General features: G+C 36.2%; 1 protein-coding gene across 5 annotated transcripts; it reads right to left on the bottom strand.

Annotated features, from left to right (window-relative positions):
- Positions 1–3,544: 3,544 nt before the first annotated feature.
- LRIF1 (ligand dependent nuclear receptor interacting factor 1) lies at positions 3,545–21,508 on the bottom strand. Of its 5 annotated transcripts, none has more exons than XM_014780042.2 (4): positions 21,144–21,508; positions 9,486–10,995; positions 8,020–8,292; positions 3,545–7,142 (listed from the first exon to the last, which is right to left on the bottom strand). In XM_014780042.2, the coding sequence occupies exons 1-4, from the start codon at positions 21,236–21,238 to the stop codon at positions 6,705–6,707; spliced, it is 2,316 nt and encodes a 771-aa protein (XP_014635528.1). In that variant the 5' UTR covers positions 21,239–21,508; the 3' UTR covers positions 3,545–6,704. The 5 variants fall into 5 exon arrangements, with proteins under 5 accessions (XP_014635528.1, XP_087301882.1, XP_087301871.1 ...); XM_087445756.1 differs by having other exon boundaries at positions 3,545–7,145; positions 9,486–10,987; XM_087445745.1 differs by having other exon boundaries at positions 3,545–7,145; positions 21,144–21,507.
- Positions 21,509–21,942: the final 434 nt, after the last annotated feature.

The following is a 21,942-nucleotide window of genomic DNA, read 5'->3' as shown; positions in this document are numbered from 1 at the left end:
TTCTGTTTTGTTTTTATACTTTTTGTTTTGAGCTAATTTAGACTTAGAGAAAAATTTCAAAAACAATACAGAGGGCCGGCCCGTGGCTTAGCAGTTAAGTGCGCGCGCTCCACTGGGATCCCGGGTTTGGATCCCGGGCGCGCACTGACGCACCGCTTCTCCAGCCATGCTGAGGCCGTGTCCCACATACAGCAACTAGAAGGATGCGCAACTACGACATACAAATATCTACTGGGGCTTTGGGGAAAAATAAATAAATAAATAAAATTATAAAAAAAAAAAACAATACAGAGTTCCCATATATCCCTTATCCCACTTCCCCTAATGTTAACACTTTACATCAAGAACAGAAAACTAACGTTGGTGCAATGTTTAACTATTAACTAAACTACAGACATTATTCAAATTTCACATATTTTTTTTCACTTATGTCCTTTCTCTATTCCAGAATCCTATCCTAAGTCCCATATTCTATGTAATCCAGAATCCTAAGTCCCATATTGTATGTAGTTGGTTTTTTTCCCTCCTTAGTCTCTTCCAGTCTCTAGCAGTTCTTCACTCTCTTCCTTGTCATGACTCTGACACTTTGGAAGGATAGTAATCGGTAATTTTGTAGAATACCCTTCAAATTGGGTTTATCTGATATTTTCATCTGCGTCGAAAGTGTATTAGTCTGCTCAAGCTGCCATAACAAAGTACTACATATTGAGTGGCTTAAACAACAGAAATCTATTTCTCATAATTCTGGAGGCTAGAAGTCCAAGATCAAGGTTCCAGCCAATTTAGTTTCTGGTGAGAGCTCTTTTGCTGGCTTGCAGATGGCAGCACTCTCACTGTGTCCTCACATGGCCTTCTTCAGTGTGAGTATTCTGGCTGAGTGCATTCACTCTGCGGGTGGGGGATGGATGTGTAGTGAGAGAGGGGAGGTGCTCTGATGTCTCATCTTACAGGGACACTAATCCTATTGGGTCAGGACCCCATCCTTATTACCTCATTTAACCTTAATTACTTTCTGAGAGGCCCCATCTCCAAATACAGCCACATTGGGGGTTAGCACTTCAACATATCAATTTTTAGGGGGGGGCACAAACATTCAGCTCATAAGAGAAAGGTTTTGTATTTTTGGAAAAACTACTACACACACAAAAATCTTTATGCATCATATCAAGGGATTCATAATATTGATATGTCTTATTACTGCTGATATTTACCTTGATTATTGGTATAGGTTGGTGTCTGTTAGGTTTCTCCATTATAAAGTTACTATTTTTCCCTTTATAGTTAATAAGCATCTTGGACAGATACTTTGAGACTGAAAATCCTGTTTCTCCTCAAACTTTTGCTCACTCATTTTAGCATCCTCTGGTGAATCTTGTCTGCAACAGTTATTACTGGGGCATTTGCAATGATGATTCTCTATTTCCCCTTTCCATCTACATTTATTAATTAGAATTCAACTGTAAGGAAGAGCTGTCACTTCTCCTCTATTTATGTATTTGATTTTTATATTGGCATAGACTCACTGGGTATATTTCATTCTAGGGGTTAAAGTCAAACACCATCATTATTTATTGTTGTTCAAGTTATTCCATTTTGGGCCATTAGCAGCTCCTTCAGATTGACTCCTCTGTTTTGACAAGCCTCCATCTTTTTTGGGAGCATTTCTTTACCTTCTGACTTCACAAGATGTTCTAGACTCATCTTGTATTTTCCTTGCCCCAGCCTGCCCTGGAATCAACTTCTCCAAGGAGCCCTGGTTCCTTATGTTGGAGAATGGTGTTAGAAACCAATATCTGGTGCTAGGTGTGCTCATTGTTCTGGAGTGTCACTGCTTCTAGGCCCTCTCAGTGAACAGTTAGGAAATATATGAATGCATACTAACCCACACATACTCATATGTATATTTCCTAATCTATCTGTCTGAATATATATTAAAAACCATGAGTTTATACTGTTGCTTCTTATTCTAATCCAATGCCACAGGGTTTATTTTAGGCTTCCTCCTTTCAATGTCTTTCTCCAACAGTGAGAAACTTGACTCTCGTCATCTACAATTGACGTACTTATTGGTTCAATTCTAAGTATACATGTAAAGGTAGTTTCAGGATTGCTTATTCATATCCCTGTGAAAAACATTTTTACTAACTAGATTACAGCACTTAAGTCTTTAGCTTTTCAGTGCCCAGGGAAGATACTGCTTTCTAAGTTACTTAGGTTAGTTATTTTCTTTCCCATCCCCTTAAGTGTGGTCACGTTCTTCTTTTGTAACACATTTACTTTCCTTTGTTAGTATTTGCATTCCAGTTTGGGTTCCTTCCATTTCCTGGTTGATTTTAATCATTTGTTTATTTGGCGTTATGTGAAGGGTATGCAAGATATTACTGTAATTCTAAGAGTCAGATTTATACAAAAAGATATAATTAGAGAAATGTTTCTCCACTTCATCCCTGCTAGCTCATTCCTATTCCTCTCTTCTTTCTATCCCTTTCCATTAGGTAATCAGTCTCATTAGTTTTTGGTTTATCCTTCCAGTATTGCCTTTGTACAAATGAATAGATGTCTATGTATTTTCTTGTATCTCTTCTTTCTTAAGAGTAGCATGCTATAGATACTCTTTTGTGCTTTGTTTTTTCATTTTATAGTATTTCATGTAAATCACTCCATAAAAGTTCATAGAGCTCTTCCTCATTCTTTTCTTATAGCTACTTAGTATTCCACTGTGTGGACATACTATGGTTTTTTCAACCACTCTCCTATGAATGGGCACTTAGGTTGTTTCCAATACTTTGCAATTAAAAACAATATTGTAATTAATAAACTTTTGTATATATATTTTCATATTTTTGGAGGCATATCTTCAAGGATAGATTCTTAGAAATAGAATTGCTGGCCCCATTGGTTGAAAGGTAAATACATTCATAATTTTGTTAGACATTGCCAAATTTCCCTCTGGAAGAATTGTACCAATTTGCATTCCTGGCAGCAATGTGTGAACATGCCTATTTCCTCAGTCTTTCCAACAGAATGTGTTGTCATATTCTTAAACCTCTTCCAGTCTAACTAATGAGAAATGGCATCTGAGTAGTTTTAATTTGCATTTATCTAATTTTGAGTGAATTTGAGCATTTTTCACGTTCGAAGATCATTTTTCTATCTTTAATGGTGAATTGTCTGTTCACGCATTTTCTTGTTTTTCTGTTGGGTTTTTGGTCCTTTCTTATACTTTTTTTTTTTTTGGTGAGGAAGATTGGCCCCAAGCTGTTGCCAATCTTTCTCTTTTTGGTTGAGGAAGAGTGGCCCTGAGCTAACATCTGTTCCCATCTTCCTCTATTTTGTATGTGGGATGCCACCATAGCATGGCTTGATGAGTGGTGTAGGTCTGCGCTTGGGATCCAAACCCACAAACCCGTGAACCCGGGCTGCCAAAGCAGAGCACGCCAAACTTAACCACTATGCCACCAGGCTGGCCCCTCCTTACTTATACTTTTAACAAAATCTCTCAGTTATTGTGCTAAGTACAGATTGTAGGAGGACATTAGTGGAAGCAGGGAGAATTAGTTGTTTATTTCAATAATCCAGATGAGAAATAATGAAAGCTAGTCACAATAGAGGTGGTGAACAATGGTTTGACCCCAGGTAGAATTTGAGTGTAAACCAAGACAGTTTCCTAACAGACTCACTGTAGGGTATGAGAAAAAGAGAAATCAAGGTGGACTTCAACTGTTTCCACTTGAATAAGAGGAAGCCTGAATTTGTCATTAACTGAGATAGAGAAGATCTTGATTAAAGCAAATTTCGAGTGTGGATAATCAGAAGCTGGGTTTGGCCTGTGTTGATTTTGAGATGCCCATTAGACTTATAAGTGGAAGTGTCAAGAAGGCAGTTAGATATACAATGTTGAAGTTCAGAGGGGAGATCCTGAATATGGGTGGTATTTTGACCCATGAGAACTAGATGAGATCATTACATAAGTATACATGTAAAGTAAAAGACATACAAGGACTGAGCTGTAACTCCAACATTAAGAGATCATGGAGAAGGGGAGGAGTCAGCCAAAGAGACCGAGCAAGAGCAGTCAATAAGGTAGTAGGAAAACCAGGAGAGTATGGTATCTTGGAAGCAGAGCAAAGAACAGATTTCAATGACAGACTGATAAAAAGTGTCAAATGCTACTGACAGGTCAAGTAAGGTAAAGACTAAGAACTGACCATTAGATTTAGCCATATGATAGTTGTTGGAGACCTTGAAAAACACAGCTTTAATGGAGTGGTAAAGATAAAACCCTAATTTGAGTGAATTTCAGAAATGAGATGGTAGGAGTTTGAAACCATCAGAATAGACAAATTTTGGAAATTTTGCTGTAAAAAATTCAAGCCACATTTCAGTGCCATGGAATACAATATCAGAAGAAATGTGGATGTTTGATGATTTCATGAGCAGCAAAGCCTTAATAAAGAAGCAGAAAAATCAAAAGGAGCAAGTAGGCTGAAACAAAGAGGTAAGAAAATGAAATGGAAGATAGATGCAATATGTCTATTGGGATGATTTTAGTTGAATTTATTTTATTTAACAAACATTGATATATTGCTTACTACGTGTTAGGCACTATTCAAGGATGTATAAATACAATTCATTTAATATTCTCTTCTTCCAATCCTCAGAATTCATTCAAGATGGTCCTTTTCCCAACGTTTAAATGTACTCAGATATGAGCCCATAATTTTATCTTCTTCTCTGTTTATACTATCTTCCTAAGTCAGGTTATCCAGACCTATGACTTCAAATAATATCTATTTACTGATAGCCTTTAATTACCTCCTAGCCCCAACATTTACTATTTTAGCTTGATGGTAATATAAAGTTTTAATTTTTAGTATTTTAGCTGTCTTTTCTATTTTTCTACAATGTACATGTACTGCTTCTTTAATAAGAAAATGTTAAAATTTTTTCAAACGAGGTAGTGATTCATGACATTATGTTCCCACTGACAGATAAATTAAGACTGACAATTGACCACCGGATCTGGCAACATGGAAGTCACTGGAGTCCTTGACAAGATCCACTTTGGTGGAGTAGGGGGAACAAAACCTGACTAGACTAGTTTGGCAGTTTCTCAAAATGTTGAAGAAAGAGTTAGGATACGACCCAGCAATGACACTCCTAGGTATATACCCAAGATAACTGAAAACATGTCCACACAAAAAGTGGTACCCAAACACTCATAGCAACGTAACATCCTAGTACCCAAAAGTGTAAACAACCTAAATGTCCATAAACAGATGAACAGATAAACAAAGTGTGGTATATCCATACAATGAATTATTATAGGGCAGTTAAAAAAGAATTACTTACTAATACACACTACAGCATGAATGAACCTTGAAAACATTAAGTGAAAGAAACCAGTCACAAAAGAAAATATATTGAATGATTCATTCTATGCATACAAATATCTACAAGTGGCAGAGAGACAGAAAGTGTATTAGTGATTGTCTAAGACTGAGGAATGGAGGGTCTGGGGAGCTACTGCTAATGGGTATGAGGTTTTTGGGGGGTTGATGAAAATGTTCTAAAGTTAGATCATGTTGATGGTTACACAACTCTGTGAATAAAAACCAGTAAATTGTACACATTCAAAGGGTGAATTTTATATGTGAATTACCTCAATAAAGCTGTTACACAAAAAAATAAGGCAAGAGAATCTAGTTGATGGTCAGTTTGCATTTGTTCAACTCCCTCTGACTGATTTTCTGACTGTTTTCTCTTTTGTTGCCAAGGTACAGGTTTTATTTGATCTTACTTCTAGGACTTTGTTAATCATTTTTTTAATAACCTTTTCCTCCTTCCCCTTAATCCCTATCCCCACACCACTCCCAAACTCTCCAAATCAAAGATAACCAGATGGAAAAGTGTTTGCCTCTATTAAGAAAAACTACACTTTACAATTTTAAAAAGTATTAAATATGGCCATTGTTCAGATTTACTTTTCACACAATCTAAGTCACATATGTAGACATTCAAAAAGAAAAAGAAGCCTTTGCCTAGGAATAATAACATACCACTTTAACCAAACAATACATTATATAGCCTGAATTCTAAAACCTATTTTGGATTATATGAAACTTACTTCATAAAAGTTACAAAACAAGTGTCCCTCACTCTTGAGAAATGTTTGAATTTTGAAGTAATGCTTCTATAATACATTTTTCTTTCATAAAATTAAAAATTTACAAGTAGAAGGTATCATCATTTCATGGATAAAGAGATTAAGTGAGTACATACACAAGCTCATTGGCAAAGCTAAATTCAGAGCTGATTTCTTGGATTGTAAAATTTCAACAGTACACAATAATTATCTATTGTTGAAATAACACCTGAGCAATTTAGCCAAAGATACAAACAATAACAAAAACTTAGCACAAATATTCAAACTTGGGGAATTCTAGTTAAAATAACAGAAAAATAGAAAATTTTTCTTTCCAAAAAAGTATCTAGACAAAGATTCAGATAGCCCATGTAAATTATTCACAAGAGTCATATATGAATCAACCTTTTCTGTATTCCTTAAATAAAATTTTATAATCAACTAATGAAAAAACAAATTTCATATTCAAAACACTTTCAGAATGTGTCTATAACTTAATGCAAAAGTATATGGAAAAAACAGCTATTTCACTGAAGTCTTTAAGTATAGCAACATTTTATTATTTTTGCTGCATCTTCTTACGCATTTCTTCAAGAGCTGCTTCTTTCTCTCTCAGCACCTGCTTAAGTCTTCTTATTTTTTCATCTCGAATGGTTTCTTCCAACTCTGGTGGTGTCATGGGGAAAACATCTTCAGTATAATTTTTATTAAAGGAATGACTTTGTTCAAAAGCTGCATTTGAACTCAATGTGCCTTTCTCCTGGTTCTCACGGGTACAGTGTTCCATCTCAGTTCTCTTTTCTTCTCTGGTTTTGTTGCAGCTTGTGAGAATGTTACGGCGTGATACATCTGAAGTTGGTAAAATACTGCTAACGACTTGGGAACTGATGACATTAATTCCTCCATTTACAGCTGTGTTATAAGCACTCTCAGTTTTTCTCTTCTTTGTGTGATCCATCTTCTTAACGGTTTTTGCTTTTCTTTTCTTATCAAAACCCTGCTGCAACGGTGGGTAAGATTCCAAAAGAAAAAATATTATTGCTACATATATAGTGTACTTTCAAATTTAAGAAAGTTTGCAAATACAAATATTAAGCAATTAAATTCAACTCAACAAAATACATTGAGAACAACTACAGCAAGAAATTAATGTTTACCATTAATTTCTTATGGTATGAATAGCAACAGCTTCACGATATTCGCTGAGAATAAATCGCTTAATTCACATTTTCCTGCTCAAGTCAGGAAGCTGTATTGATTTACCACCAAAATATAACAGCCATTTGTGAAGAGCCTGAGAAATAGAATTTAGTTATTTATTTATTTTCCTGTACATGGTAGGCACATATGGAAGATGTTCATTGGGAAAGGCTGACTGGACTCTGATCTGAAGTTCAGGATATTAAACAATATAATCATGATATATTTATAAGTAGAATGACAGTGGGAAAAGCTATGGGGATGTTTCTTTTCATCATTATTAACCATGTAGATTTCTCCAGATGCTTGTATTAAGAGTAACATTGCAATGAATATTTGCCTGCTTATATTTTCCCTACACTTGGATTATTTATTTTAGATACGGTCTTCAAAGTAGGATAACCAGTTAAAAAGCTATGACCATTTTCTTATAATTTTATGATGAAACAAACAGTAGGTGAATAAAAACACTTAAGACATCTTTAACTGGGATGCATTTTTAGCTGTTCATATATGGTTCTTTTTAATACTGTTTTGGTATAATACATATATATGCAAAGTTGGTAATAACTATCATTCATATTAATGCACAAGACTAAAAAACCAAAATAAAGAAAATTAATACATTCATGTATCTTTGGAGCACCTACAAAGGACATTTTAAAATCTATTACCTGTTTTCTCTCTTCCTCCTTCACTATAAACTCTGTCTTTTTGTAAGTATCACTCTTCACCAAACTGCTAAAGGAATCAAAACCTTCACCAGAGCCCAAATGGTCAGGAATCCGAGTAAGGCACACTCTCAGATCTTTAGTAAGACCAAATATCTTTTTAAATTCAGCATCATTCTTCAGATATGATGCCTTATTGCTTCTCCCTTGAGAATTTTTCTTGTCATTTCTTTCTTGAGTAATTTTTTCTAATGTTGATGCCATCTCACACTGGATCTGGAATCAGGAAAAGAAAACACACAAACAATACTGCCAATTACTCAAGCTATTTATCAAACTAGCAACTAAGTAATTACCTCATCTTACTTAAAATATCATGCTTTAAAGTCCTAAATGTTTGGTTGGCATTACCCTTGAAAAAGTCACACTTGAAAAACTGAACTTAACTGAGTACAAACTTAATATGTTCCTTTACAATTTCTCATTTATTTTACTTTCTTGCACTAGAAAGGTAACAGGTAATCAATTCTCAAACAACTGAAATGAGAATATAGACTAATGACAAGTTAAAAATAATCTACACGGCATTCTTTGGAAATTATTGTCTTCTAGAAAAGTCTTCTGCCTTTAATCAATCCTATACTTAATCAGAATTTACCTCCTTCCTTCTTTGGAGTTCAACAAATTCTGTCCTGAAGGGGAGAAACACTGACACTATTAAGTAGATTTCTAAGTAAGGAAAAGGTGGGTACAAATATTTAGTGAGCACAGACACGTATCTTAAGTAGAACAGAAAGGTAACTATGTGGACATGTTGGGTAATTGGATGAGGAGTCAGAAAGAAAGGCTAAAAAAAGGAAAAGGAAACTTGTCTACTTAAAAAAAAAAAACCCAAAGTTGTTGATAAATCCTAATTCCACAAATGACTGAAAGGTACTGATTAGCCCTATCTTACCCTTTCTACCATCTACCTAAAAAAATTGACAGTTATCTCCCTACCACCACAAAAACAAAAATCCCCAGCCTCTCCTATATGCTTAATATTGATCTCTTCATATACTAAAAGTAGGCTATTAAATATATATGTGTGTATACATATGTATGTGTACAAATTATGTATGTGTATACAGACACACACCATTTTACTAAGCTTTAAATCACATTATCCTCCTACAACTCTTCTAACTTGTTGCTCTGTGTTTTTTTTTATTTGTTTGTTTGATTTTATTTTCAAGATTTGGCATGCCAAATGATTCAAAAGATATTGCTTAGATTCTCTCAGTTATATTCCTCCTAAAACATTTCCTTCAGATGAAAACTCTAATTAAGCACTCATGCATGTATGTTATGTGTGTGATGGAGTGGAAGATGGGAGAGGAGGGGAGAAAGTATTACAGATAACTAACTGAGAATTAAGAAAAAAAAATTTCTAGATAGATAAAAAGAACACCCTGACATGGGAAAATTACCTTTGGTTCTTGGTCTCTGAAAACACACTGTTGTGAAGTAACAGTTGTTGCATCAACAGAGGAACTTATTTTCTCTATGCTCTGGATGATATTTCCTTCTCTGGGGGCATTCTGTCCTGTACTAAATCCACCTGGAAAATCTGGCTTTGTGAATACAGTCTTACTCTGTTTTAAGTAGTTAATGGACTGGTTCATATTATGTGGGTTTGGGATAGAAAGAGATGGTTTCTCCACTTTTTTATTCTTCTCTGCCCTTAGATTGGCCATGGAAGCAAGCTGGGTATTTGAAAGTGATTTTGTCTCCATCTGGGAAGACTTACTTTTAGCCAAAACAAAATTTACAACCTCTCTGGATATTTCTGTGACTGGACTTGAACTCACTATCTGTGATGTATCTTTTCTTGGTGGAATATCAGGAGAAACAGAATTCTGTTGGTCAATTTGTGATGGCAAAACATCTGTCCCCTTTTTAGCCAATAGATAGACTTTCCCATTAAACATAACCAAAGCATTATCTTTAATAGGCATACTTTTGGATTGTGTCCCACTAGGACTGACGGTACTCAATGGTGGCATATTTATAGTATTATCTCCCAAATTTTTCCTATCTACAAAAGTTTTTAAAATCTTTGAAGCCACATTATTTGAAGACTTAACAGGAACAAGAGATGGAGTGCAAGGCTGTAGATTTTCTTGAAAAATCCATTTCACTGGAGCAGCTTGAGAATGCTGACCACCTTTTAATTGTGTCTCTTTAGCAATATTCATTGGAATTTGTGTGGTATTTAAGATCACTGGCTTTGCTATTTCTGTAACAGGTTTTGGGTAAATGTTTTGAAAGTTCTTGGTCACTACATTTTTCACTGTATTTACAGGAGATACATAAATAACAGATGGTATTTGGGAGGCCTCAACTGTTCCTGAGGTACTTGTGGTTGCAGTTGCAAGTATCTTTTGCTGAACTGAAGGAGGCAATGATGACGCTGGTACAGATTTCACTTCAGCATGGGCTGGAATCTGTAAATGATGCCCAGAAGGCAAAACTGGAGACTTCACAGTCATTGGAAGACTCTGAGTATTTACTAAAATATAAGATGAATCATTTTGTGTTGAGGAGGGAGAAACAGCAAATGTTTGCATGGTGAGTCCATCAATTTTCACACCATGACTCTGAACTTTAGAGACTGATGAGGTAAAATTTTCAGTTCCCACAGAAGTAACTCTAACTTTTTCTGCTGTATCTACTGTTCTTGTAAGAAAACAGTTTGAAGAACTGGCTGGCTGAAAAATGGGCAATTGAACTGATGTACTTGTGGAAGAGCTGGAAATCTGAGTCTGAAAAGTAACTTGAACTGGGTTTCCTGTATTCCCTTTCAAAGCATCAGACATGACTGGAGATTGAACTAGTGGTATAAGATTTCCAGAGGAATTGGGAATTGGAAGTAACTGCAGAAGATTTTTTCCATCCGAGCCAATCGTCTGAACTACTTGGTACATGCAGCCTGAAACACTTAAAAGAACATGGAGTAAATAAATACAACATACTATATGGTATACACATTTTATTTAAAAACAAATATTTGCAAATATTACTTTAAAAATATAAAAACTTATAAGATATAATAAAAGTATATATAATTTGTCACTTTGAGTTTTCAAAGTGAAATATTGCAAAACAAAGATTTTGAAGAAGGAAAAGATACAATCAAAGATATGGTCAGTTTTGATTTAGATCTTCTCACATGATTAGGCAAAGAGAATGAGATATTAACACTTATTCCTAAAACTAAAAGCAGACTTTTCTAAGGTTTTACCCTGTATAAAATTATGCCTTACAGAATATGCCCCTCTTAAACTATTAGCATCCACCCTTCTTCTTTTCTTTGAATTCTTTCCTCTTCTCTTCCTCCTTTTCTCTTATTGACCAGGATTCTTATTTCACCTCTATTTATGCTGATTCTATTTCCCTCACTCTTTTCTCCCCCCTACCCAATCTGTTCTATGTTCTTCCCACCGACAATGACTCACAAGTTCTAATGTCAGCCATTCTTTCACTTAAGGCATCTCTTATGGTGATACCTTGGTATGCCATATTTTTGGGACTAAACTGAGTTACTCAAGCAGGAACCATTTTCTTCTTTTATTTATCAATTGTTCCAGCACATTTGAAGTCTGGCGCTAAACAGCCTTTGGTACGGCAATTATTCATATTAGTTCCAATTGCGGGTCAATCCATATATATAACAGCAATGCCATTTCAACTGAATGGCTTTCGATGAATGTGTGACACATTGGAAGTTAATAATTTTTTTTTTTTTTTTACCTAGACAATTTAGAACCTGATACTTACAAGCTATTTCTTAGTACACACTGTCTGATTTTTTAAAAATCCAATATATACCAGTCTCTACTTGTATAATCAATTATTTGTAGATTTCTTAAATGTAGACACTTTGAGTTATTTATACCTAAAACTACCTTTCAGTTCGTGGAAAATACCAAGCCCTCATGGGATTCAGGACCATCACACATGCTCTCTCTCTACCTAGGTACTCCTGTCCTACCCACATAACTCAAGTCTCAGCATAAATGGTCCTTCCCAAGAGATACATTCTCTGACCACCTTAACTACTCTTGCCCCTCCTTCACTATTAGTCTATAATATTACATGTTAATTTCCTTCATGATACATATCACAAGTTATCATCATATGTTAATCTGTTTGTTCACAGTCTACAGACTGTCTCTCATGCTAAATTCTAGCAACATGAGTGCAGAGTCCATGTCCTATAGACCCAGTATGGCCTTATATGGTAAGATCAAATGAAGAAAAACATTTAAGGGCAAAGAATAATAATAATTCGAATTCTTAACAGTGTAAAGGTGTGTTTTACCACCTATAGGCGTTTTTAAAACCTCAGGTATTAAGAAAAATCAAAGCCAAAAATTCTATTTTTGTTTTTAGGGCTTGAAGAGACCACCTTCATCACCTCTCCACCCCCCAAAAAACACATATAAACTGGATCTGAACTTATTCAACTTTAATTTATTAAACAAAAATTTACTGAGTGTTATGGGGAACATAGGCACCATGCTCAGTTATGGGGAAAGGGCCAGTAAACTATAGCCTGTGGGCCAAATCTGGCCTTCTCCTTGTTTTTGTGCAGCCCACAAGCTAATGATTTTATATTTTTAAATGATTTTTTAAAAAATCACAAGAATAATATTTTGTGATATGTGAAAATTATATGTAGTTTAAATTTCAGTATCCATACAGTTTTATTAGTACACAGTCACACTCATTTTTTTATGTATTGTATATGGCTGCTTTCATGCTACAAAAGCAGAGTTGAGTAGTTACAGCAGAGATCACATAGCCTGGAAAGTCTAAAATATTTACTATCTGGTCCTTTACTGAAAACGTTTGCTTACTTCCAAGCCAGTTCAACCCACAATCCCTGAGAGAACTTAAACTACTGGGTACATGGACCTGTAAATAGGCAATTATCATTAAGTGAGATAAATGATGTATTTGTATGAACACAAAAATGCTTGCTCCTTTTCTTAAAACATTCTCTTTCCAAGGCTTCCTAGACATGACATTCTCCTACCTCTGTAGTGACTCCTTCTCAATCTTCTTTGCCAATTCATTCTACTTGAATCAACCTTCAAATGTCAGAGTGGAGGCTAAATGGGGTCAAAGAAGACATCTTTCTTTTTCCCTTTTTTTTTTTAAGGTTAGATGAACCAGAGCATAGATAAATGCTCATATGAGTCATCAAGAGGAAGAGATTGGTAATAAAGGAGAAAGAGGGAAAATTAAGTGTAAGGTTTGATCAGGAGGTGGGAAACGGGAACCAGAAGACAGGTGGAGGGATTGACCCTTAAAGAGAGCTGGAGAAATATCTCCTTCCATTGGAACTGGCAGAGAGGCTAGGTGCATTTGCAGGTACGTTTATAGCTTTGGTGTCAGAAGGCTGAGGTAATTCTGATCTAATGGCTTTTATTTTCTCTATGAAAATGATGTGACACCATCTGCTAAATAGAAGAGCAAAAATAGGGAGAAATTTGAGGAGAATCAAAAAGAGTTGACAAAGTCTTTGTGAGAGAATAAGCTGACCTTGAAAACATTAGTCATCAAGCAGTGTTGATGGCCCAGGGAGATAGATAGTGATTATGAATTTATAGTGATACCAATCTGTGCTCTTGTGAGATTTTCCTTATTTCACCAGGTATAGACAAAGGGAAAGCAAATCACTGAGTTCATCCAGAGTTGGGGTGGCTTCAGAAGAAGATGGGTGCAACATAAATCAAAGAGGAACAAAAGAGTTTAGAGTACTGATAAAAATTATTAAAATGATGAAACATAAGAATCTAAACTGGATGGGAAGGAAATGAGAACATAAAAGGCTAACGTATAAGGAGAGAATAAATGATTATTGGACTGAAGAGCCAGATAAAGAACAGTTAGAGTGGGAGTACTAAACAAGTAAGCTAGAAATATAGGAACCAGTGATTAGACAGCAGGATGCCTAAATCACGAATTCCGTAGATGCAGCTATTTCATCTGATAACAAGAACTACAGAAGCGGATGGCTGGTGATAGAATGGAGAATAAGATCACTGGAGAAAAAGACCTTTGTACTGAAAGACCAAGTGACAAAGAGGTTATCCATATAGATGCTGAAGTCATGTAGGATTAGAGAGAAGACTGTGATCTAGGTGTCAAGTTGAGTGACAGGAAGTTAATAGATGGCATTAATGAACCCTAATTAAGACCATCTACCAACTTCCTGTCACTGATACGCCAGAAAGTTGTCTCGAAGCCCACTCTCTTCTGCAGTCTATTTTCTTTCCCCATTATTCTACTACATCTCATTCTCAAAGACTACCAAATATGTCTTCATAGTTAAATCTGTCTTTACTCTATCCTCGTTCCCTAGGTGCTCGCTGCTGAAATTGACACTGCTAGCTAATTATCCCTCCATCTTGAACCTCTATCATGATTTCCATCGTGCACAATTTGTTTTGTCTTTCCTAATATTCCCTTTCTCATTCATTTTCTGCATTTTAAGCATCCAACTATGACTATTCCCCAAAGCACTGTTCTTGACCCTGTTCCTCCTTCAAGACATTCTTCCTTAAAGACTGCACCAATTTTCGTGGCTTCAACTACTTCCTCCAACTATCTCCTTTGCAATAATGATGCTCATAGTTATATCTTTTTGTTTCTATCCCCTAATATTGACCTCAGTTCCATATTTGTGATGAATTACCAAACATTTTCACTTTTAATACCATCACTTTAAACTTTAAATTACTCTCTACTGAAAACTAGTACTCTATTAGACCATCCAGTCATGTGTCAGGACTATTATTTTCCAAGTCACCTAGGTTTTAAACCACATAGTCATCTCTGACTTATTTTTGTCATCCTTCTTATTCACCTTTGATTCACCCACAGCGCCTTGTATAGATGCTTACAAAGGGTAAACATTCAATAAATGTACACTGAATGAATCACCAAGTCTATAAAGTGTTTTTCTTTTTACAGCTCTTACTCATCTTCACTTTTATCACCGTTGCCACTTCAACTACCTAGTTCAGACCTTCATCACTTTGTTGCTAGTCCTCATTATCTCACCTTTATATTTTGCTCTGACTTTTAAACTAGTTTTTCTGACTGCAGCCACTATTTGTATGTATCTCTGGCAGATTAAATCATTGTTTTCATCCTGTTAACTCCTTACGCAAAGTTTCAATAATTCATCATCGCCAATTCAGCTTGACATGAAAATCATCTACAGTCTAGCCCCAACCAATCTCTACAACAGTACCACCCATAACTTTTCAACATGAAATCTCCAGTCTTACCAGAGATCTCTTTGCTATTCTGGATTATCCCATGTACATTATTTACTCTAAGTATTCCTCAAGTTATTTTTTTCTTCCTCAACAAATTACAATGTAGTTATAAACTGAGGATCAATTCCATGTTCTCCATAATATATCTGCTAGTCACTCAAACTCACATTAATTTCTTCCAACTTGAAATCCCTAAAGCACTCCCACTGGTGCCTCTAATGCTAGGAGTTATATATCACCTTCTATATTGCCTTTGATCTATTAATTTTATTTTTTAAAAATTATTATTATTTTTGTGTGTGTGTGAGGAAGATCAGCCCTGAGCTAACATTCATGCCAATCCTCCTCTTTTTGCTGAGGAAGACTGGCCCTGGGCTAACTTTCGTGCCCATCTTCCTCTACTTTATATGGGACGCCACCACAGCATGGCTTGACAAGTGGTGCGTTGGTATGCACCTGGGATCCAAACCCGGGCCTCCAGCAGCAGAGCTTGCTCACTTAACTGCTATGCCATGGGGCCGCCCCCTCTATTAATTAATTTTAAAAAGTGAGTATTGTTTTCCTCAATGAGACTGAAATTCCTTATGGTCAGAGACTATATCATTTATTTTATAATTGTTCTTCCAATACCAAGCACAGTAGGCCCTGAAAAAAATTATATAAAAAATAATATAGCTCTTTCAAATCTCCATTTCAAGTGAATTGTCTCAATATCTTTTATTATTTAGTCTCATTTGGTTTCTTTACATACTTCATTTGTCAGTAACATCTGGCTAACAGATGAGAAGCTTCAACAGAGCAAAACACATGCTTTTATAATTATTCTTGTAGGGACAAGCATGCTTTAATTGCCATGGTGTTTAAACAAATTACACAGGCTGCTGATACTTCATTTACATACTTTATTATATGACCTCTACATTTCTGCTTTACAAAAAAAAATTACGAATATCACAGAAACTATTTTCAAATCTAATCATTGATTCTTTCTCTCTTCTCCATTTCTCCTCCAAAAAAAGGAAGGAAAATACAACTTTTTCCATGTCAGGATATCAGTAGAGATTCATACAATCTACCAGAGACCATAAGTTCCTTAAGAGTAGATTATCCTATTCATATCTATATCCTCTACACCTAATAGAGCAACTGGCACATTGTGGACAATAATGGCTGAACTGAATTCTACAAACTATAATAAAAAAAAAAGTCCATGATTTCCTAGTAACAAATGGAATGAGTTCTAAAAATTAAACCGAGAGGCAGAATGCTAAGGAGAGAGGTGATAAATCAGCGTGAAATTCCTATTTCTTCAATCAACATACATTTTTTTCAGATCTAGAAGAGACCTTCCATTTAAGAGATTAACTAGAACCTCATAAGGATTCTGTTTTCTTAAAAGATCATATTCCGCCAGCTAATGGTAAAACTAACACTAGAACCAGATTCTGTATCCCATGCTCTGGTTTGGTCACTTAAAAAGAATCATCATCAACATGCTAATTACTTTAAACCAGCTGGTGTATGAAATGAAAAACTACATTGGAAAAATAATACAGTTTAAGACTTTAAAAAAGAAAAGAAGACTATATTAAAAAGATTACAGGCTTCTAATCCTGGCTCTTCCAATTATTAGTTGATTGACTTAGGTAAATTTACTTATCCTTTTTGAGTCTCTGTTTCTTCATTTGCAAAATGGGAACAATAAGGCTTGCTATGAGAAGTAAATGAAATAACTAACTGGGATTATGATAAGCTCCCAATATATACTAGTTATCATCCTCAATTAAAATACACAATTGGTGTCCAAGAATAAGTAAATGAATCAGGTAGTCTTTTGAAAATGTAAAAACTTTAATAAAAAGGTATGAAAACTTCAATAAAAGGTATATTAAACATACTTATATAACTTCTGACATTTTTGACTATTCTAATATTGATATAAAGTATTCACAGAAATAGAATAAAAAAAATTTTGCAGGCTAATGAACATTTTGTAGATATTTTTGCAAAATATATTTTTTCAACTGCTAGACCTTTTTCCATCTTACTATTTATGATTTAACATTATGTACATGCATAATATACATAAGTACATAATATAATAATATATACCATATAATATTATATACATAATAGGTATGCTAGTATAAATAGTTGTCATTAACTCTAATCCTAATAAACAGCCCAGCAAGGTGGGTACTGCCATTCCCATTTTATAGTTGACAAAAAGGAGGTTTAGTAATATTAAATAACTTATTCAGAATTACATGCTCTCTTGGGCAATCCCATCCACTTCCTTGTATTTACTGTCACATAACCCCAACATAACAAGGTCCAAAAAATTCAATTGCATAAACTGAGAGATTAATGAGAAATAGATTTCAGTTAGCCTGTATGGTATTTGTGTCTGTCTCTCTCTCTCTCTCTCTTACACACAAACACAAATCACAAAAGCAAAGATAGTAACACTTACACTATATAAAACTAAATGCACACTGAACTGACAATGAAACATAATGTTTCTAATGAAATCAAGCCCCCGGCTGAAGACACTCATTTAAGAAGAAAGGGTTAAGGGTAGATAGAAGCCAACTGCCAATCACATGACATCCTAATTCCTATTATTGTGGGATGTATTGTCACCGGCTTTTATTATAATACTTCTAAGTTGATGACTCACAAGTGTCTATTTTCGGCTCTGACCCTGCCTAACTTTCAGATTCAAATATCTCTCTGATTGCTTTCTTGGTGTGTTCCTCATCCCAATTAGCTCACCAATATCTACCCAGAAAACTAGTATCAAAATTGTTCCCCTTTTCTTTGCGCAAATTCACTTACAAGGTCTGCCTACTTTGCCTCCTTTACTTCTTTGAATCCAACCCTTATTCTCTACATTAGCTGGTTTGGGCCCTTAGAATCTCTGAAAGGACAACTGAAATAGAATCCTTATATGTCTGATCCCTCACCCCCAAATCCACACTGTTTTCACTTACCTAAAATGCATAACTGACCATAACAGTCCTTTTCTTAAAATCCTCTGAACAGTCTCCAATAGATGAAGTCTAATCTCTTTAACAGGGCAAACCAAACTCTAAGAGCTATCTATTTATCCTGCTTGTAGTAAGCAAACAAAAAAAACCAGTTGCTGGCTATAAGCCATACTGGTGCTTTATGTACCAACTCCCTCTGACTGGGCATAGCCTGCATTCATCTTTAATTGAATAGCTAATACTTAACATTCCCCAATTCACCCGCTCCAGAAACCTTTCCTAAAATTCCCTTTCCTATGCTCTCACAGCATCCTGTGCATAACGCCATTAAAAAAATGTATTATACCATCTCCTCCCTAGACTGTAAGGTTTTTCATGTTCATGGCCCATTTCCTATTCTTTAGTCAGTCTCTCTATCTAGCACAGTCTATCACATAGTGTAGACATTAGCGAATGTTTTTTAACCAAATGATTGAACTATACCAATAAGTGGTAAACTAGGATATGAACCTACTTCTCTGTAATTCCAAAGCTTACCTTCTTTCCACTACACCAGTCTGACTCCTGCTTTGCTCTTTGCTAATAAAGCTCAAATCTAAATAAACAATGCCTACTATCATGAATATATTCTAGATTTTTCCTTTGTACTGTAAGATTAAATTTGGGTTTTATATTTTATGTCCTGATGAATTACTACTTTAAACAATAAACCTTCTGTATCACATGACTGAAAAATTTTACAAAAGCAGTAACAAGATAAATTCAAGCATCTAAGGAAAATAAGAAAATCATACAGCCATTTTATGTTTATGAAGAAAATAAATGATTTAGTACCATCAAAAATATACCAGACTAAAAATAAGAAAACTAAGCTTCCAATAAACTAAAGGGCTGATAGTAATCAAACGATTTACAAAATTATATGTGGATGTCATGCACATTGCTACTTATAAAACAGAATAGAATCAAATATGCAACCAATAACCCAAATCATTCAAATAGCTTCACAAAGGCATGTGGCAAATGTCCCAAATATGTGATGTAAAACCTCAGTGATTTGAAGAAATAAACACATTCAAAGACGATAAAAACAATGCATAAACCAATGAATTAATGAACTCCAAACGACTTATGAATGTAACATAATTCAATTTCTAAAGTTTAAAAAAATGCCAAATATAGATAGCCAAAGGATTAGAAACTGAATAAAAGTTAAAGTACACAATAAATAAAAATGTAAAGTTCTTATTCTATCTTATTTCTGATATTGAAAAAGAATGCAATCCTAAAACAAACTGTTAAGTCAGAGTAAGTCAAATGTCATCAAACATCCAGGTACTAAAACAACATTGTAGAAATGAACAATTATTACAAAGCAATTCTACTTTTGCATATCTATACGGGGCACTATCTTTGCCTCTCGCCCCAATGACCATCAAAAATAAACCAAGAAACAAGGTAACGCAAAGGCTGGCTCTTTTTATGATCTGAAATACAAAGTTCTTTCTTGGAAGTTTTTCGATCTTCTTTTAGCTCACTACGTTTACCGACCATTTCTTTTCAGAATGTTGTGCATGCTTTTTACAAGTCTGTTACAATTCGGTTTTGTATCTACTTGTAATAAAAGGAAATCTACTTCCTGGGCTAAAATTTGTACACAAGTAAAGTTGTATTCTTATAACAACAATAGCTAACATTTAAATAGTGCTTTCCTAAACTAAGTATTTCACATATATTCATTCTGTTAATCCTTAAAATATGTCTAAGTGCTCTTATGTATGGACTGGAAACCGAGGCACTTGGGCTCACAAACAGTAACTGGCAAAGCGAGGATTAAACCTAAGCAGCCTGATTTTCTTCAAACGTTAAGTCCTCTTCCATGAATTTTACATCTTAATTTCCACGCTTTCTTCTTCACATTTTCCTTCTGCAGCGACCCATTAACTGTTTTCTCACCACTTACTAGCCACGGAGAATACAACTCAAAATATTCTACCTTAGCTAACACTTTTGTTCCCATTTCATCTTAGTATAACCTTTTTAAAAAAATCTTCTGAGTTAGCGACAAACTATTTTCTAAATTTACAAATAAGTACGTCTAAGAAATACGGGCATCTCCCCCACATCAAATACAGTTCCTTTACAGACTGCCTACTAGAGACGGCATTCTGATTACACCTGCTTCAAATTCGCTGTTCCAGAGGACTGATTTTACGTGAAAATTTCTCTATTTTTATTTTTCTTTCTCTTCATATAAAACTATTTGAAATTTCAAAAAATTTGATTCCCTTATTCTACTGTAAATTTTAAGCTTCTAAACTCATATGCTCTTATCAATTGCACAGAAACATATCCTTGCCTTCTCACTACCTGTCTCAAAATATAGCTATTTTCACCGAAGGTCCAGCGCCACCTGGGCTGCACTTGCTAATCCGCGCCGACTGCTGCGTGTTTTTCTGCGAGTGCGCGAGAATCTTCCAGAACGTTTTGGTCACACAGGAGCGTCGGCCATGTTGATTTTCCTCTCCCGTGGAGATCTACTCTGTCCGCCTATGAAACTTGAGACGCTGGAGTCCCGCGGAGCCAGAGCAGAAGCTCTGAGGAGGTTTTACGTTTCCAAGAGGGATGCGCTCTAAAGGCTCTAAGCGCCCAAGGGAGGAGCACTTCCCCTGGAGCGGCTCGCCCTGCGGGGTCAAACGAATCTGAATTGCTGAACGGCAGGAAACGACGGCCGACTCGACTTCCTGCTAAGAGACGGGCGAGGGGCGGGTGTGTCGAGGGAGATTCGGAAACCGGTACTTACCAACGCGAGGCGTTGCCTGACTTTTCTTCTGCGGGTTTCAGGAAGACCCTCTGTAGGTTATTGGACATTTTAGAGGGTGGGAGGGGCCACCGCATCCAGGAAAGTGGGCAGTGTGGGGCCGAGGTCCTCCAAGGGGCGAGAACCACAGCGAGAGAATGTTGGGCTGCAGTTGCCCCGGAGCAACTCTGAGGGGTTCGATGCTGAAAGGAGGGCGACAGCGGGCTCGCGGGAGGGCGTATCCCCAGGCTTCGGAGGGAGGCGGCGCAGCCACCAGAAACCGGAAGAACCTAGGCGGCTGACGATGCCCGCCCAGCCGTAGGCTGAGAGAATCGGTCAAAGTCCCCGCCCCCCAGAGACTACGACATCGCTCCAGTCACCCAGAGTCTGCGCGGGAGGCGTGGCCTTAATAGCGCCGCCCCCAGCAGTACCGAGTCAGTGGTGAAGACCGCGCCAGGCAGGCTCGGCCGACCCCGCCCACCGAAGCGGCCAGCGGTAGCGAAGCTCAGCCAGCGGCTTCCGGGTTCGTCACATCCGGTTGCCAAGGGGACTGGTTCGCTAAATCCCCGCCCTTATGATACAATCCAATCAAAGGTGATGTTTGCTGTCTTTTCTTCCGGATCAAGTAACGAATCGCAAAACAAAATTCTCCGGATACCTACGCAAAATAAAATGTTTCCGGGGTCAATGGAAGATTTTCTGCCTTTGTGTTCGCTGCTGGTGTAAGTTTTCCTCTCCTGCCAGTGCTTTCAAAGACGTCGGAGGGCTATTTTGGAGTCGTCATAAACTCGTGGCGCGAGAA

Source organism: Ceratotherium simum, chromosome 2 (assembly GCF_057802395.1).
Source record: "Ceratotherium simum simum isolate JZ-2026a chromosome 2, ASM5780239v1, whole genome shotgun sequence".
Taxonomy (NCBI): domain Eukaryota; kingdom Metazoa; phylum Chordata; class Mammalia; order Perissodactyla; family Rhinocerotidae; genus Ceratotherium; species Ceratotherium simum.
This window is presented reverse-complemented; position numbering and strand designations above follow the sequence as displayed.

Bases quoted from the DNA above. Each gene is read 5' to 3' on its own strand.
- LRIF1 (XM_087445745.1), bottom strand. From the start codon at position 21,238: ATGCGGTGGCCCCTCCCACCCTCTAAAATGTCCAATAACCTACAGAGG. The intron at 10,996-21,143 runs GTAAGTACCGGT...TGTTCTTTTAAG, and splicing joins TCAGGCAACGCCTCGCGTTG to TGTTTCAGGCTGCATGTACC. The intron at 8,293-9,485 runs GTAATTTTCCCA...TCCTGATTCCAG, and splicing joins TCAGAGACCAAGAACCAAAG to ATCCAGTGTGAGATGGCATC.